Source organism: Aspergillus steynii (assembly GCF_002849105.1).
Source record: "Aspergillus steynii IBT 23096 chromosome Unknown P170scaffold_11, whole genome shotgun sequence".
In the NCBI taxonomy this organism is placed as follows: Eukaryota; Fungi; Ascomycota; class Eurotiomycetes; order Eurotiales; family Aspergillaceae; genus Aspergillus; species Aspergillus steynii.
The window spans coordinates 859,888-874,108 of NW_020194408.1; the positions used below are offsets into that span (position 1 = coordinate 859,888).

At 55.2% G+C, this 14,221-nt stretch overlaps 7 protein-coding genes across 7 annotated transcripts; 4 read left to right on the plus strand and 3 right to left on the minus strand.

Annotated features, from left to right (window-relative positions):
- Positions 1-41: 41 nt before the first annotated feature.
- P170DRAFT_441759 (uncharacterized protein) lies at positions 42-562 on the minus strand. Its single transcript, XM_024850393.1, has one exon. It carries the CDS (start codon positions 542-544, stop codon positions 263-265), a length of 282 nt encoding a protein of 93 aa, XP_024698631.1. The 5' UTR covers positions 545-562; the 3' UTR covers positions 42-262.
- Positions 563-1,427: 865 nt separating this feature from the next.
- Positions 1,428-2,472, plus strand: P170DRAFT_75935 (putative Cu-dependent DNA-binding protein). Its single transcript, XM_024855372.1, has 3 exons — positions 1,428-1,598; positions 1,659-1,789; positions 1,899-2,472. The coding sequence occupies exons 1-3, from the start codon at positions 1,523-1,525 to the stop codon at positions 2,382-2,384; spliced, it is 693 nt and encodes a 230-aa protein (XP_024698632.1). The 5' UTR covers positions 1,428-1,522; the 3' UTR covers positions 2,385-2,472.
- Positions 2,473-3,161: 689 nt separating this feature from the next.
- P170DRAFT_481279 (HNH endonuclease signature motif containing protein) lies at positions 3,162-4,373 on the minus strand (the record flags this gene model as incomplete). Its single annotated transcript, XM_024853852.1, has 2 exons — positions 3,162-3,855; positions 3,925-4,373. The coding sequence occupies 2 exons, from the start codon at positions 4,371-4,373 to the stop codon at positions 3,162-3,164; spliced, it is 1,143 nt and encodes a 380-aa protein (XP_024698633.1).
- A 457-nt stretch (positions 4,374-4,830) lies between these two features.
- Positions 4,831-6,702, plus strand: P170DRAFT_394860 (glycoside hydrolase family 71 protein). Its single transcript, XM_024846076.1, has 2 exons — positions 4,831-5,231; positions 5,337-6,702. The coding sequence occupies exons 1-2, from the start codon at positions 5,145-5,147 to the stop codon at positions 6,636-6,638; spliced, it is 1,389 nt and encodes a 462-aa protein (XP_024698634.1). The 5' UTR covers positions 4,831-5,144; the 3' UTR covers positions 6,639-6,702.
- Positions 6,703-6,990: 288 nt separating this feature from the next.
- Positions 6,991-8,566, plus strand: P170DRAFT_419231 (flavin monoamine oxidase family protein; the record flags this gene model as incomplete). The annotated part of the gene is made up of 2 exons (XM_024847272.1): positions 6,991-7,070; positions 7,146-8,566. The coding sequence occupies exons 1-2, from the start codon at positions 7,019-7,021 to the stop codon at positions 8,564-8,566; spliced, it is 1,473 nt and encodes a 490-aa protein (XP_024698635.1). The 5' UTR covers positions 6,991-7,018.
- An 86-nt stretch (positions 8,567-8,652) lies between these two features.
- Positions 8,653-11,405, minus strand: P170DRAFT_514582 (putative actin polymerization protein Bzz1). Its single transcript, XM_024855223.1, has 6 exons — positions 11,192-11,405; positions 11,116-11,142; positions 10,524-11,051; positions 10,399-10,479; positions 9,187-10,354; positions 8,653-9,141 (listed from the first exon to the last, which is right to left on the minus strand). Exons 1-6 carry the CDS (start codon positions 11,231-11,233, stop codon positions 8,747-8,749), a joined length of 2,241 nt encoding a protein of 746 aa, XP_024698636.1. The 5' UTR covers positions 11,234-11,405; the 3' UTR covers positions 8,653-8,746.
- Positions 11,406-11,718: 313 nt separating this feature from the next.
- On the plus strand, positions 11,719-13,980 carry dbp5 (ATP-dependent RNA helicase DBP5). The gene is made up of 6 exons (XM_024850394.1): positions 11,719-12,037; positions 12,090-12,261; positions 12,318-12,815; positions 12,862-13,099; positions 13,144-13,344; positions 13,390-13,980. Exons 1-6 carry the CDS (start codon positions 11,956-11,958, stop codon positions 13,660-13,662), a joined length of 1,464 nt encoding a protein of 487 aa, XP_024698637.1. The 5' UTR covers positions 11,719-11,955; the 3' UTR covers positions 13,663-13,980.
- The last annotated feature ends 241 nt before the right edge of the window (positions 13,981-14,221 follow it).

Sequence of the window (14,221 nt, forward strand, 5' to 3'; positions counted from 1 at the left end):
TCTATGGCCTATGGCTTTGTGACGGCCAGTATGAAGATGTATTCCGGCTTTTGCATGCAGCTCTGGAAAAGGGTCTGCTAGTAGTATTACGTTAGAAAATATTACCATCGCTCTTCCTGAGTCTAGAAGGTAGGAGTCTGAGACAGACTCGAATTTCATCCAGCAGCGGGCAACAGACTTTTGGGCAGGGGCAAGCAACCGCATAGCGAATAAATTAAGGGGCAGAGGGGCAGGCAGACACGTCATTTCATACCAAGCTCAGCTAAGCTTCTTGGTGAGGTGCTTGGCTTTCTGGACAGGGGAAGCTTTGTGCAGTGGCGTGAACAGAAACCGAGTCGACCTGCCGACTGGCCTCAACTATGGTCCAAGGACCGATAAAGCAGTGGTTCCATGGGTCGGATGATCGGGTTGAATCATTCGTGCGGATGGAGCTGATAGCGACTAGTAGGAATAGTTGCAAATCATAGGGGCCGAACCGGGCGATCGGATGACTTGGAGTAGGCCGTATGCTAGGTCGATAATTAGGATGATAGATGAAGATCATGTACGAGTGAACTTGCTGATCTAATCCTGTCGACGTCAGTACGCCACTGAAGATATTCATGAACAAGAGAATTCCCCACGATCTCCATCTCCATCTCCATCTCCATCTCCTCTCCAGCTATCTCGCGTGTCGAACCAGACAACCAGCGTGGTACCAGGAACCAGACAGGGCCAAAGGAATTGCGCGTCAGACAGGACCTTCTTTTTAAGAAAAAATAAACTCATCGTGGGTCCGTCGATCGCGATGGCACCATTTGACTGGCCCGGAAGGCCGAGGTGTCGACGAAAAAACGGTGACAGGGAGCCATGGACGCAACAGGCAAATCAAGGGCAGGCTGATGGTCAGATTAACGGGTCAGATGAAGCAATCCCCGATTGACATCATTGCCACATGAAAGACTGGAAAATGAAAATCCCGCATTTTGGACGGCAGCACAGCCACCACTAGCTGTAGTTTTTCCTCCGGGGTGAGGAGTTGGTTGGAGTGACTGTTCTCTACGCATGAGTGTAGAGTGTAGTCTAGAGGGGTGGGAGAGAATAGGGGCAACAGAAGAAAAGAAAAGCAAATAAAAGAAAAGGAGAAGAGAAGGATAAATGAAAAACAAGAAGAGAAAGTGAAGAAAGGAGAGTGAAGGAAGAAAGATAAGCTCACCGCCAGCCGCATAGTGGCCTGAGCTTCTCATTTCCCTTTCGCCCTGCAAAATCCTCCTCATTTCATCCGTCGATCTCGCCAGGGACTGCTCCACCCCCAGACTAGCAGGCAGCCATTTATCCCGTCTATGAGGCATTTGCTCCCTGCTCGCTTAATTTCTGCCCTGAAGAAGGGATTCGACTAACCCAATGTATCCGTGTAAAATGCCGCAGTCTTTTTTGCTAGCGAGCCACTGACCTCCTGTGGCGGTGCCCTGTCTCGAGTATAAATCCTGCTCTCCCCGATGACTCTCCTACCCTCTATTCCTCTTGATCCAGTCAGCAAGGTATGCTCATCGACGGCGAAAAGTGGGCTTGTGAAGCGTGTGTCCGCGGCCACCGTGTGACAACGTGTAAACATCATGGTCGGTCCTTGTCTTCTGTCCTCCCTTGTGTCTAGCCTCATTCTCATGCTGACATCCCAGATCGATCATTAATCCGCATCAACCGTAAAGGTCGTCCCTTCGCGACCTGCTCGGTCTGCCATCACACTCCCTGCCCGACCCCCGACGAGCACACCAAGCTGCGCCGCGAGGCCGAGGCCAAATCTTCAAAAGTAGATGTGCACCACCGCTGCCTCCTCTTGCCCGCCCGATAAGATTCCTCCATACCTGTGAATTCCATTGTTGCTGATGATGGCTTTCCTGCGTCCTTCGCCTGCGAAGATTACTAGGATTCCGGGCAGACGTCCCTCTTCCACTCGTTCGCACGCCGCCTTTATTCCCATTGCGCCGCGTCCTGCCCCGTCGTCCGTCTCGTCGGCTTCGTCGTCGTCCTCGCTGGCCCCGGAGTCGAGTGCTAGGGGTCTCATGCTGGAGGATCTACAGTACTCCCGCCAGGCCGAGCCCCGGAGAGATGTGCCCGTGGCTGGGGCCGGCGTGGGTGTGAGCGGGAACGGCGCAGCAGGTGCTACGTCGCTCTCTCCCCCGGATACGTATTTGCCGCTGTCCTGCGCGTCGCTGGGCTCTTCTCCGCTTGGGCCGCTGGAGACGCCCCTGTCTGTGTCGATGTCCATGTTCATGCCGATGTCCGTGGCTAGCGGATCCTGGACGGACGCCACCCCCGCGTATGCGGATGCCGGGCCCTTCACGCTGGAGGACATGGATGTCGACGTGATCGGCGACTGGACGTGGTTGTCGCAGACGGTATGACACTAGGGAATGGGTATCGGGTGGTACCCATGATTATGAATTATGATTTATGCGGTGGCTGCTGTTTTACTGGATTTGGCGTCGCTTTGTATATAACGGACGTCTCGACTGCATAAAATGAAGAAATGTGATTATTTATATATACAGAACCCGCATTTCCAGGCTCCTTTGTTTTCATGATCATGGTACGGCATCTGCTGGTGTTCGAATATGCAAGAACGAAACACCCGCCCAGAGCCCGTACGTACGGAAGCGTCTATACTGACTGCCAGAATGGTCGGTCTGCTGCAGAGGGGACGGCCGTCAGGCTACCCCAACTATCACTAGGTTGGATCTTTCGAAATTCGTCGAACAACGAGGCCTCAGTCTATAAGTCATGGCTCCCCGTGAACCGATGAATCCCGCAGTTGGTCTGATTCCGAAGTTCTATTCTCGCCGGTTGTCTATGGGGGTTTATGCAACTCAGTCAGAGATACCACAGGGGTGACTTCTTCCCGGGTCTCCTTATGCATGAGAACCGATAGAAAGAGATCTTCGAGGCTCCCTTGGGTCAGCGAACCCGGATCGGGATAAAGTGCGGCAGGTCGCCTTATCGTCACTCGTGTAGAGATAGATGAGACTGGCGGTTGTGTTCTAGATCCTCGTTCCATAGGTTCGGAGGTAGACTATCCACCAAAAGGGAGCCGCCGGGAGATAATAAACGTAATTGCAAATCAACTCTGATGCTAATGGGGGAGAGCCAAAATCTGTTGACGTGGTAGAAATCGTAATGTCCATTTACGTCGACCCCGGTGGCGTCTGGAGACGATCAATGCCATCAGATGGTCGTCGCCGCTTCCACCGGAGGCTTGGACTCGGATCACCGGTGGCTGCGAGGTTCTTATCCTTGAGACCCTCAAAGAAAGAGGAATCGCGTGCAGCTTCGGTTGCCCATTTTCGTTTTCGAGTTCTGCCTCTTCTTTCCTCAACATTGCCATCATCGCTATCCTCTGACTGTTCTGGTGCAGAGCCATCATCGACTTCATTTCCTGGAACGGATCTTTGCCTCTTCTTGGGACTCTGGCTCCCACTATTCGCCCTCGCAGATCCCGAGAATTTCCGCCGATATTCATCCGCGGTCATGTCTCGCACTCGGAATTCGGTCGAGCCCTCGGGATCTACGAGAACCAGTTTTCTCGTCACCCTTTGGCCAAGAAAGGGGCTATTAAAGAATACCGTAAGGGCAAACCGGCACAGAAAGAAATGTCGCGACACGCTAGCCAGCGGCTGCAACTGAAGGTTATGATATCGCTCCTGGATGTCGACCACCGAAGAATTCCACATTACATGGACCACCCACTTTCCACGTTTAGGCACAATCACAAACTTATTGTCGTCCCACAGCTTATGCAAGTCGCGACGCAGCAGGATGGTGTTGTCGGCGCATCGCGTGTCAAGGCCTCGCCCCGGGTTAGCCGTGTACAGGAACATGCTGTTACGCTGTCACCAGTCGCTCTGCGCGGCGGGGATGATGTGCGCGCTCTCGTTCGGCAGAGCCGACGCGGTAATCCGGCAGCTTCCGTCGCGGCGAATTGCGTCGTCCGCGGAGCTCGTTACAATCGGTGCGCATGAATACAGATGCGGGAGAGACGCCGGACAGTGGAAGTGCTCGAATGTAGGCACGACGGGATACTGGTCCTCGCCCTCGATGCAGAAATAGTATCGACCGTGTGGAAGCACATCGTCCGGGCCCGCGGACAGTCTAGCTCCGGTTCTACTCAACGATAGGAAACCATCCCAGCGACAGTTAGCGAGAATGGCGCAGGCCGTGTGCGCCGTTCCATGGTGAATGCCTCCCGAGTCGAACGCCGGCAGCGTCAGCAGGATATTCTGGTTATCTGCATAGCCAGGGTGCAGGAAGAAGACGAGCTGCGCAGTTGGCGCGTTGGCGTCGAACGGTCGCCGAAGCGGTTTCAAGGATAACTCGACCGACGCTTGATGCTGGAACATTGTCAGTCGCCGCCAGATCGATTATCTTCCCGATCGCTTCCCCGTCAAGCATATGTCATGTGACCAATCTCCGCGCGGAGATGATTACATAATAAGACCCTGCGGGGGTTCTTCCGCTCCGAAGTATAAGCAGTCCAGACATGCAAAGGAAATAAAATGCCACTGACAATCCGACACATCACATTCCCATGGCGAACCACACCACAGCACTATTGAACCATCTGCATGCCACTGCATACGCCATCATCCTAGTCCTGCACCCCTCCCCATGCAGAAAAACATTCTGATATCTCCCCCCAGACGCAGAATTGTCTCTCGCCGAGACCCATTATTGAATAATTCATGCGCGTCCACCCCGTCTGCCTTCCCTCTTCCTTCTCATGTGGGGAAATCCGCATGGCGAGGTCCTTGAAGGCCCTGTCGGCTCTCCCCCCGTCAGCCCATGTCTCTTCCACCTTGCTGCATCGCCAACTTAACCTAACCTGCTTCCGGACAGTTTCCTGTCTGTCTCACCGTTTGTCTGTCAGCTGTCCTAGGCTGCGAGATTAGGTACTTAACCGATGGAGCTGGAGCTGTTCTTAAACGAGTGGATTTTCCTGCTCCTAGCTGGGTTTGTGTTTCTGGTTGTTTGGCCGCTTTTGCTCGTCAGATCGTGGGTTGCTGTTGTTGCTTGGTCTGTTTCTGCCGAGACCGAGAGTCGCGTGGTTGAGCTTGTCTAGCTGTTCTGCTTTGCTCTTGTTCCCTTGTTCATTCAACTAAGCAAGCATCACCATGAGGTCTCTTCTTCTCTGTCTGCTGGCATGGACCAGTCTGGGCGTGCAGCATGTCTGCGCGAAGGCTGTCTTTGCGCATTTCATGGTATCTTCCTTCCCTTCCTTTCCCTTACTCAATACTATCCGTCATCTCCCAACCCTCTCCCAAACCACCCCCACTATACAACCCAACATACTAAAAGTAAAACAGCTCGGAAACACAGAAAACTACACCACCAAAAACTGGGAATCCGACATCAACCTGGCCAAAGAATCCTCCATCGACGGCTTCGTCCTCAACATGGCCCGCAACGAAAAACTCCCCACGCAGATCTACAACGCCTTCACCGTCTCCGCGGACCTGTCCTTCAAACTCCTCTTCTCCTTCGACTACGCCGCCAACGGCTCCTGGCCCAAGTCCCAGGTCCTGAACCTCCTGAATGAATACTCCACGCACCCAGCGTACTACATGCATAACAAGCAGCCTCTCGTCTCGACCTTCGAGGGCCCAGACGCGTGGAAAGATTGGCAAGAGATCAAGGAGAAGACGAACGCGTTCTTCATTCCGGATTGGAGTTCTGTCGGCCCCGCGAAAGCGGCGAATCGCTCCGTCGTGGATGGGCTGTTTAGTTGGGGAGCGTGGCCCGAGGGCCCGAGGGGTCTGAACACCAGTCTGGATGATGCGTACATCGACGCGCTCGACGGCAAGGCGTATATGATGCCGGTATCGCCGTGGTTCTATACCAATATGCCGGGGTTCGAGAAGAACTGGGTGTGGAGGGGAGATGAGCTGTGGACGGATCGGTGGGCGCAGGTGATGGACCTGGACCCGGAGTTTGTGCAGATCATCTCGTGGAATGACTATGGGGAGAGTCATTATATTGGGCCGATTGGGGCGGGCGACGGGGTCGATGTGTGGGATGCGTTCGGGAGGGGAGAGGCCCCGTATAACTATGCGAAGGATGTGCAGCATGATGGGTGGAGGACGTTTTTGCCTTACTGGGTGCAGAGGTATAAGGCGAATAAGACGGTGGATGTGAGCGAGGATGAGGAGAATGTGGTGACCTGGTATCGGTTGGCGAGGGACGGGGCCAGCGGGTGCAAGGATGGTGGCACGACAGGCAATGCGAAGGTGCAGGGCCAGAAGGAGTATAAGCCCGAGGAGATCCTGAGGGATCGTATCTTCTATGCGGCATTGTTGGGGAGCCCGGCGAATGTGTCGGTGAAGGTGGGAGGGGCGGCGGTGGCGGGGACGTGGGATGTTGAGCCGGAGGGTGGGAAGGGAGTGTATACGGGGAGTGTGGAGGTGAAGGATGAGGGCGATGTCAAGGTGGTGGTGAAGCGAGGAGATGATGTCGTGGCGCAGGTGGATGGCGAGAAGATTCGAGGCGACTGCGAGGCAGATGGGGGATACAGGAACTTCAATCCATGGGTTGGTACATCAGGGGCGGAGGGAGTCAGAGCGAGTGTGTGGATGAGTTGGTGTCTGATGATGTTGTTCTGCATGCTATAGATTGATGGGTATGGATATGAGACCAAGGGATATATGGACTAATCATAATGGGGGTTATTAATTTACTTAGGGGTTTAATATATTGTTTAACATCTACAAGTATGTGCAGTTAGGGTACAATACGATATACCCGGAATAGTTACCTAAAATGCGACCACTGAGTAGAAGCAGAATGAAGATACATCCTCTCATACCACCCTCGGCATCCACAGCTCCGAACAAGGCTTCCGCCAATTCCTACAATAGCATCAAACTACCAAGTATATCCCGGAGCCCGCGGACCCCGACCATCTCGAGGCATCTCCCGCGTCCATAAAATCCTCAAACTCCCTCCACCTTAACCCCTTAACACAAACAAACAACCCTCAACCACGACCAAAATGCACAAATCCACTGAAGGCTTTATCTGGACACCAACTGGTTATCACTACGGTATATCCAACCCACCCCTCTCCTTTCCCGTCTCCCAGACAGTCAATTTATATATCAAACATCTAACACCCCCAGGCCTCCCCACCACCTCCACAATCCCCTCAACACCAACCTCATCTCTTTCGGGCACCTACGACGTAATCGTCCTAGGCGCAGGCTTCACCGGCCTCACCACCGCCCGGGACCTCGCCTTCCGCGGCAAAAAGGTCCTTCTGATCGAAGCGCGAGACCGGATCGGGGGACGGTGCTGGACCGCGCAGACAGACGAGCTCGACTCGAGTGCGAAGCTAGAGATCGGAGGCGCGTGGGTCCACTGGCTCCAGCCTCATGTATTCAGCGAACTGCAGCGCTACGGACTCGATCAGTTCGTGGAGACGGTCTCCCATCCTGATGCTGAGGTTGTGGGGAAGGAGGGACGGGATGGGTCAGCTACGTTGCTGGATCCGCATGAAGGAAAGGAAATGATGGAGCGTATTGGCCAGCTGATGGAGAGGTTCTTTGATGTCGATGGTCAGGGGGGTAGGAGTGTGCTTTCGTTTCCGTTTAACACCCAAGCCTCAGTGGCGAAGAGCGCTGAGTATCTGAAGCTCGAGGAACTGAGTATTACGGATCGAGTTGCCCAGCTCGAGCTTGGGGACGAGGACAGGGACATGCTGAGTGCGCATGCGGCGTCGTTCTTTGGGCTGGATCCTGGCCAGGTCAGTTTTATGGAAGTCCTGAAGACGCATGCGTTGTGCGGGTTCGATCAGGATATGATCGAGGCGGCGACGATGAAGTATAAGATTTCAGAGGGGACGACGGGTCTGGCGTTGGCGATTTTGAAGGACTTTAATGGGGATAGGATTCTGAGGGCTCCTGTCAAGGCTGTCACTCAGGACCTTGGGGGTTCGTTTCCTGTGACGGTCACGCTGCAGAATGGTGAGGTGTATAGAGCCAAAGCCCTCGTCTCGACGATCCCCATGAACGTCCTTCCTTCGATCACCTTCGACCCGCCACTTTCTGAGCTTCGGAGAGAAGCGTTCACAGCGGGGGTTACACCCGCAAGGACGGATAAGTTGCTCGTGTGCACGCCGACGAAGTTCGAGCGCGGGTTCAACTTCACCTGCGAAGGCGACGAGAGCGATTTGCCGTATACAGCCGGGTTTACCGACGGATCTTACGGTCCGAATACGCTTCTCACTCTCCTCACGCGTCCAGATCATGCTCTCGACCGCTCTAACGAGAATATTCGGCTGGTGGAGACGCTTCATCCCACCGGGATAGAGCTGCACTCGGCGTATGGACACCTGTGGTCGCAGGATCCGTATGCGGGCGGTGTTATGCCGGTGCGAAAGCCCGGGTTTATGCGGTATTATGAGGAGGTGAGGAGGCCACATGGACGGGTGTGGTTTGCTGGGTCGGATTTTGCGGACGGGTGGAGGGGGTTTATTTCGGGGGCTTTTGAGGATGCGTATAGAGTTACTAGGGAGGTTTTGGGGAGGGGGGATATTTGGTGAGGGTTAGTACTGTTTAGGTCTATTGGGGAAGGGGGATTTTATACATAGTGTCTGGGTTAAGATGGTATGTTCAGGTTGGTCAGCATACGATTCATATATATCACTCTATGCAGCCAAAAGCAACGCTAATTGCACCTGCCATGCACCCCGATCAGTTCATATCTACAGTCCTATCCCGAATCACACCTCCTGAATGTAATTCGCAGGCACGCTCTTCGTCACGCCGCCGCGTTCCACGTCCGCCCATCCGTCGCCGCCGTCGCGACTCACCAGCACGAATCGATCGCCCTCCACCATGTTCCATTCCATGTCGCTGCGGGCCTCGTAATCGTACATCGCTTCCACGTACTGCACTTTCTTGGCACCCCGGCGCGGTGCCACGGCCGGCCCGACGCGCTTTGCCGCTGCGCCCGAGCTGCCGGCCAGCGAGGCCGATGAGTTCGAGTATACGGACCCTGGTCGGTCGGTGAAGCCGGGACTGGCGGAGGCTGGGGATGGCGCAGGCGCTAATTCCACGTAGGATGTTGGGACGAGACCTTCGGAGGCTCCGGCGCGGACTCGCATCCATCCTCCGTCTGACACCGTTAGCGTGACCGCGAAGAGAGTTAGAGGGGGCTTACCGTCTGGTTCCACAATAACTACATCGTCACCCTCGTTGACTGTTACCTCGTCGGCTCCGCCTGCTTGGTACGGGTAGAGCATCTTCCCGCGTTGCTCGCCCGACTTCGGTGTCGGGTCGACAGGCGGAGGACTAATGTACTGGGCCGGCGGGGGCGCAAGGACGCGGTTGCGTTTGGCAGCCGGCTTCGTCTCCTGCACCGGTGCGGGCGCCGGAGAGGCCGGCGTGGGTGGCGTCGGCGCTGGAGATGCGGGCGCGGCCAGCTCCGCCGGCGGAGGAAGGCTGGCTGCATTCGATAGCGATCGGTTGGCGCTGACGGCGTAGCCCGAGCTCAACGAGTTCATCGTGTCCTTGCGCGTGAGCGACGGCGCGGCCGACGGGCTGGCCGACGGCTCGAGGTCTAGAGCTGGAGTGGCGCCGGCCTGTTCTTGTCGCTCGGCCTTGAGTTTCTTCTTCTCTTCCTTGGACTGCTCGCCGGGACACTCGGCGGGCACCTTCATCTGGCACTTGCTGTGGCAGGTGTATCCACAGTCCCGGCAGTCAAACCCTTTAGCGGATAGTCCCCATATGCGCTCGCCGCAAAGGTCGCAGTTTGTCGGGATTTTGAACGTCTGCGATTTGAAGTTGTGGTTCTTGGCCCCCAGGGACAGATCGCCGACCACAGAGATGATCGTGGACGTCTCGACCTCGGCAGTGAGTCGCTTGCGATCCACCTCGTGCAGCCCCTCTTGCAGGAAGAAGATGGACCGCACCACTTCCACCTCATTCCGTTTGTCCGTACCTTTCTGGATGTTGATACGTATCCGCTTGGCGTTTTCTACCGTTCGACGTTTCTGATCGGCCTCCACTCGCAACTCGCGAACCTGCGTCTTGCTGTTGCTGAGCACGTTGCGCAGAAAGACCTTGGCGGACTCGTCCGTGATGAGTGCCTCGTCGTCGTGCCAGATCGGACTGGGTTCGAAGCCCAGGCTGGGCGGCTCTTGCGACTGTGTGACGTTGTGTCGCAGGAACATGAGCGAGTCGAGATGCGGCTGGTTGCGAGGGATCTCGTTGATGAGGTTGGCCATGTGGTTGACGCTGTTGGAAAGGGAGTTCTTCTCTAGTAGGGCCGCATGCGACCATAGTGTGTTCAGTTTCGTAACTCGGGTTTCGTTGAGATCTTGCAGGCCCTGAGACGGTTAGTAAAGTAAACTTCAATGGTTGCGGTACTCACGTCAAGTAGTTCTGGTACGTATTCATGATAGAATCGCTCCTTCATTTTGTTCGTCACGTTTATGCTGATCAAGTATGTGTTCTGGTTTGTTAGCAAAGACTTGACAAAGACGTATGTAGACTCACTTTGACGTTGTTCATTTCTAGAATTTGCTGCTGGTACGCCGTCTGGGCCTTCGCCTTCCCATGGTCGAACGAGCTCTCCATCTTCTTGCGCTTTGCCTCGACCTCCTGGCAAGCCCCGTCGTATTTCCCTTTGGCCTTCTTCAGATCACTATAAGACGAGTCCCTCTCCTTCTCGAGTTTCGCATGAAAGTCCACATGGCACTTTCGTAGTTCTTCGTACTGCGTGGCCGCCTGTTTCAGCGGCTCGGCCACCTGCGCGACCAGGTCGTTGGCAAACTGATCGCGCTCCGAGGCATGCGACTCGACGGCGGTCAATTGTGTGGTCCAAGTAGTGAGGGAGGCACTTTCGAGGGACCCCGGCGTCATGCTGGGGGTGTCGCCCACACTCAACGTGCTGATTTTCTTCGCTTTGCGATCATAGTATTTTTTGCACAGCCCGGACAGCTTGGCTGCGTATTCCTTCTCGATCGCGCTGCGTTCCCGATAGAACTGTTGTATCTCGTCCAGCCATGATATACCATTAAACACCTATTCCTCCAGTCAGTCTATCGCGAGTCGGGATGCGGTTGCGACGGCAACGACGGCGACGTACCCAATTGTTGACGGGTTTGAAGGCATCCTATCCTTGTTAGCAAGGCAATCTGAAACAATCTGGATCGATAACAAACCTTCAATTCGGCCCCAAAGTGAGGAGCGGCTTCAGCTGCCATCGTCGGAATCAGTGCGGCGCATGCGACCTTCCAATGTGAGACGACGGAGATTAGGCTGCAGGATACGGGTCAATTCGGACGCCGTACCTCGACGCGTAGACAGGAAAAGCACTGCAGACCAGGTGATCGGCGCAGGAGCACTCCGTAGATGTAATTAGAGATCAGAGAAATCGATAGAGCGCTTCTGCGATGCGAGATCAAGGCAACAAGCGGGGAAGTGACAATACCGAACCCCTTGTCAGGCCACGTTCCCCTTGTTTGGGGGTGTTTGGCCCGTTTGTCTCCCCGGCGGGCCCTCCGATTCGCAGCGACGTCATCGCTATGCTCCTTCGGGCACTCAGGCAAACATACGCTGCCGCGGTGACGATACCATACGCCCACCGCCTGCCGTTCCGGGGTGCCCAAACAGGACTAGCGCCGTCCGGGCGGTTGGCTCGATTTTTTGGAGTCATGAAGTCTTCGGTTGCTCTCGTTGCTACAGTCCAGCCATTGCTGCAGCTTTCTGATCTCTTCTGGAGCTCACCTTAGACTTCCGCTTCCTCCTTTCTCATCTTTCACCTGCGTGTCGTCCACTCCCCCCGGACCTCCCGCTGATCCCGCCTCTCTCTGATCTCTTTCAACTTACCCCGCCGTCCCTCTTTCTTCCTGGGCCATCTACTGCGCGTCCGACGAGCGTCTTTCCGTTTCCTCTCTCTCGTCGTCATTCAGATTGAAACACCACCATGGCCTCCGAACAGCCTACCGAAGCTCCCTCCGGTGGATCTCTTGCCGATCGCGTTTCCAAACCCGAGGAGTCGCAGACCGGTACGTGTTTGTTATGAAGCTTCGCTTTAGTCTACAAGTCTGACCATTTCAGAACAATCCACAGACTGGGCCGACCAGACCGACCAGACCGATGGCGCATCTGGGCAACAGGGCGGCTCCGACCTGCACGAGCCCGAATACACCGTGGAGGTCAAGCTGAGTGATCTCCAGGCCGACCCCAATAACCCTTTGTACTCGGTGAAGAATTTCGGTGATCTCGGATTGTAGGTGACAAGCTTTTGGAAACGTCGCGCATCCGATCACAGCTAATGCGACACAGAGACCCTCGCATTCTGCAAGGTCTATCCGCCATGAACTTCCGTAAACCCTCGAAGATCCAAGAGCGAGCTCTTCCCCTGCTGCTCAGCACCCCCGCCAAGAACCTGGTCGGTCAGTCGCAGTCCGGTACCGGAAAGACGGCCGCCTTCGTCCTGAACGTCCTCAGTCGCCTGGACCTTTCGTCGGAACAAATGCAGAAGACTCCCCAGGCGCTGATCTTGGCTCCCACTCGAGAGCTGGCGCGCCAGATCGTCGGCGTCGTCCAGGTCATGGGTCAGTTCTTGGAAGGCCTGTCGATTGGCACCGCCGTGCCTGCGGATAGCAACAGTCGCGTCGCCCGGATGGAGTGCTCCGTCGTCGTCGGTACTCCGGGAACCGTGATGGATATGGTCAAGAAGCGCATCATGGTGGCCAACAAGCTGAAGGTGCTCGTTCTGGACGAGGCCGATAACATGCTCGACCAGCAGGGTCTGGGTGACCAGTGCATTCGTGTCAAGGCGTGAGTTGCCCTGCGCCTCTTATATGGACCGTACTAAGTTCAATAGACTTCTGCCGAGAGACATCCAGGTCGTTCTCTTCTCCGCCACCTTCCCCGAACACGTCCACGCCTACGCCTCCAAGTTTGCCCCGAACAGCAACGAAATCACCTTGCAGCACGAGGAGTTGACCGTGGAGGGCATCAAGCAGCTGTATTTGGACTGCTCGAACGATGACGACAAGTACGCGCATCTCGTCAAGCTCTACGGTCTCCTTACCGTGGGATCTTCCATCATCTTCGTCAAGGTGAGTAGTCTCTTTCCGATGGTTTGTCCGCTCTAACAATGTAGACCCGCCAATCTGCCGCCGAAATCGAAAAGCGCATGGTCGCCGAAGGCCACACGGTTGCGTCGTTGACCGGTGGTATCGAGGGTTCGCAGCGTGACTCCGTCATCGATGAGTTCCGTGCCGGAAACGCCAAGGTGCTGATTACGACCAACGTTCTCGCGCGAGGAATCGATGTGTCCACGGTTTCCATGGTCGTCAACTACGTAAGTCGTTCCTTAGATTGCCAGGACGCGATGCTGATTGAATAGGACATCCCCGAATTGCACCAGCCCGGAGCTCGCCAGCGCCAGGCCGACTACCAGACCTACCTGCACCGTATCGGTCGTACCGGACGATTCGGCCGTGTCGGCGTCTCGATCTCGTTCGTGTCGAACCGCGACGAGTGGGAAATGCTCAACCAGATCCAGAGATATTTCAACACCGACATCCAGCGGATCGACACCAATGACTGGGACGAAGTGGAGGACATCATCAAGAAGACGATCAAGAACACCCGTGCCCAAGCCGGTTTTGGGCGGTAAACGGACGCATCGCGGGCCAATGACGGAATGAGAGGAATCCGATTGCCAACTCAGAGCATCGCTCGTGCCTGCATGCGTTGGCTCACCGACTCGACGCACTTTCAGACGAGGGGCAATTTGGACTTGCTGTTGTGTGCTTTTATGCGTGAAGAAGTTATGATCCGATGCGACCAGGTTTGCGAGAAAATAATAGATACCAATTTACTTGAGTTGTCGGAATGACCGTGTACTTAGTGCGGGTAGTAGTGGCTGATGGCTTGAGTTTATCTTGTTAATGCCAAGGGTGGAATCTAGAAGCGCCCGATTGATGAATCCAGACTCAGGATCTCTTCCTCTTGTGTTGATTCGGGAAACACCCGAAGCTGTTCGGCCTGATTCCCGAGGCACTGAGGTCATGCGTGAGGGGTTCAAACCAGGCAAACCGACTGACCCCGCCCCCTTCTCTCCTCATTCCATCGTAGTCCAGAGGACTGAGTTACACGGAGTGGAGGTGATTTCTTCATCTCTACGGAGTAGACATTGGGAGACCCAAGTGCATCTGCAATTGACTGCAAGACAA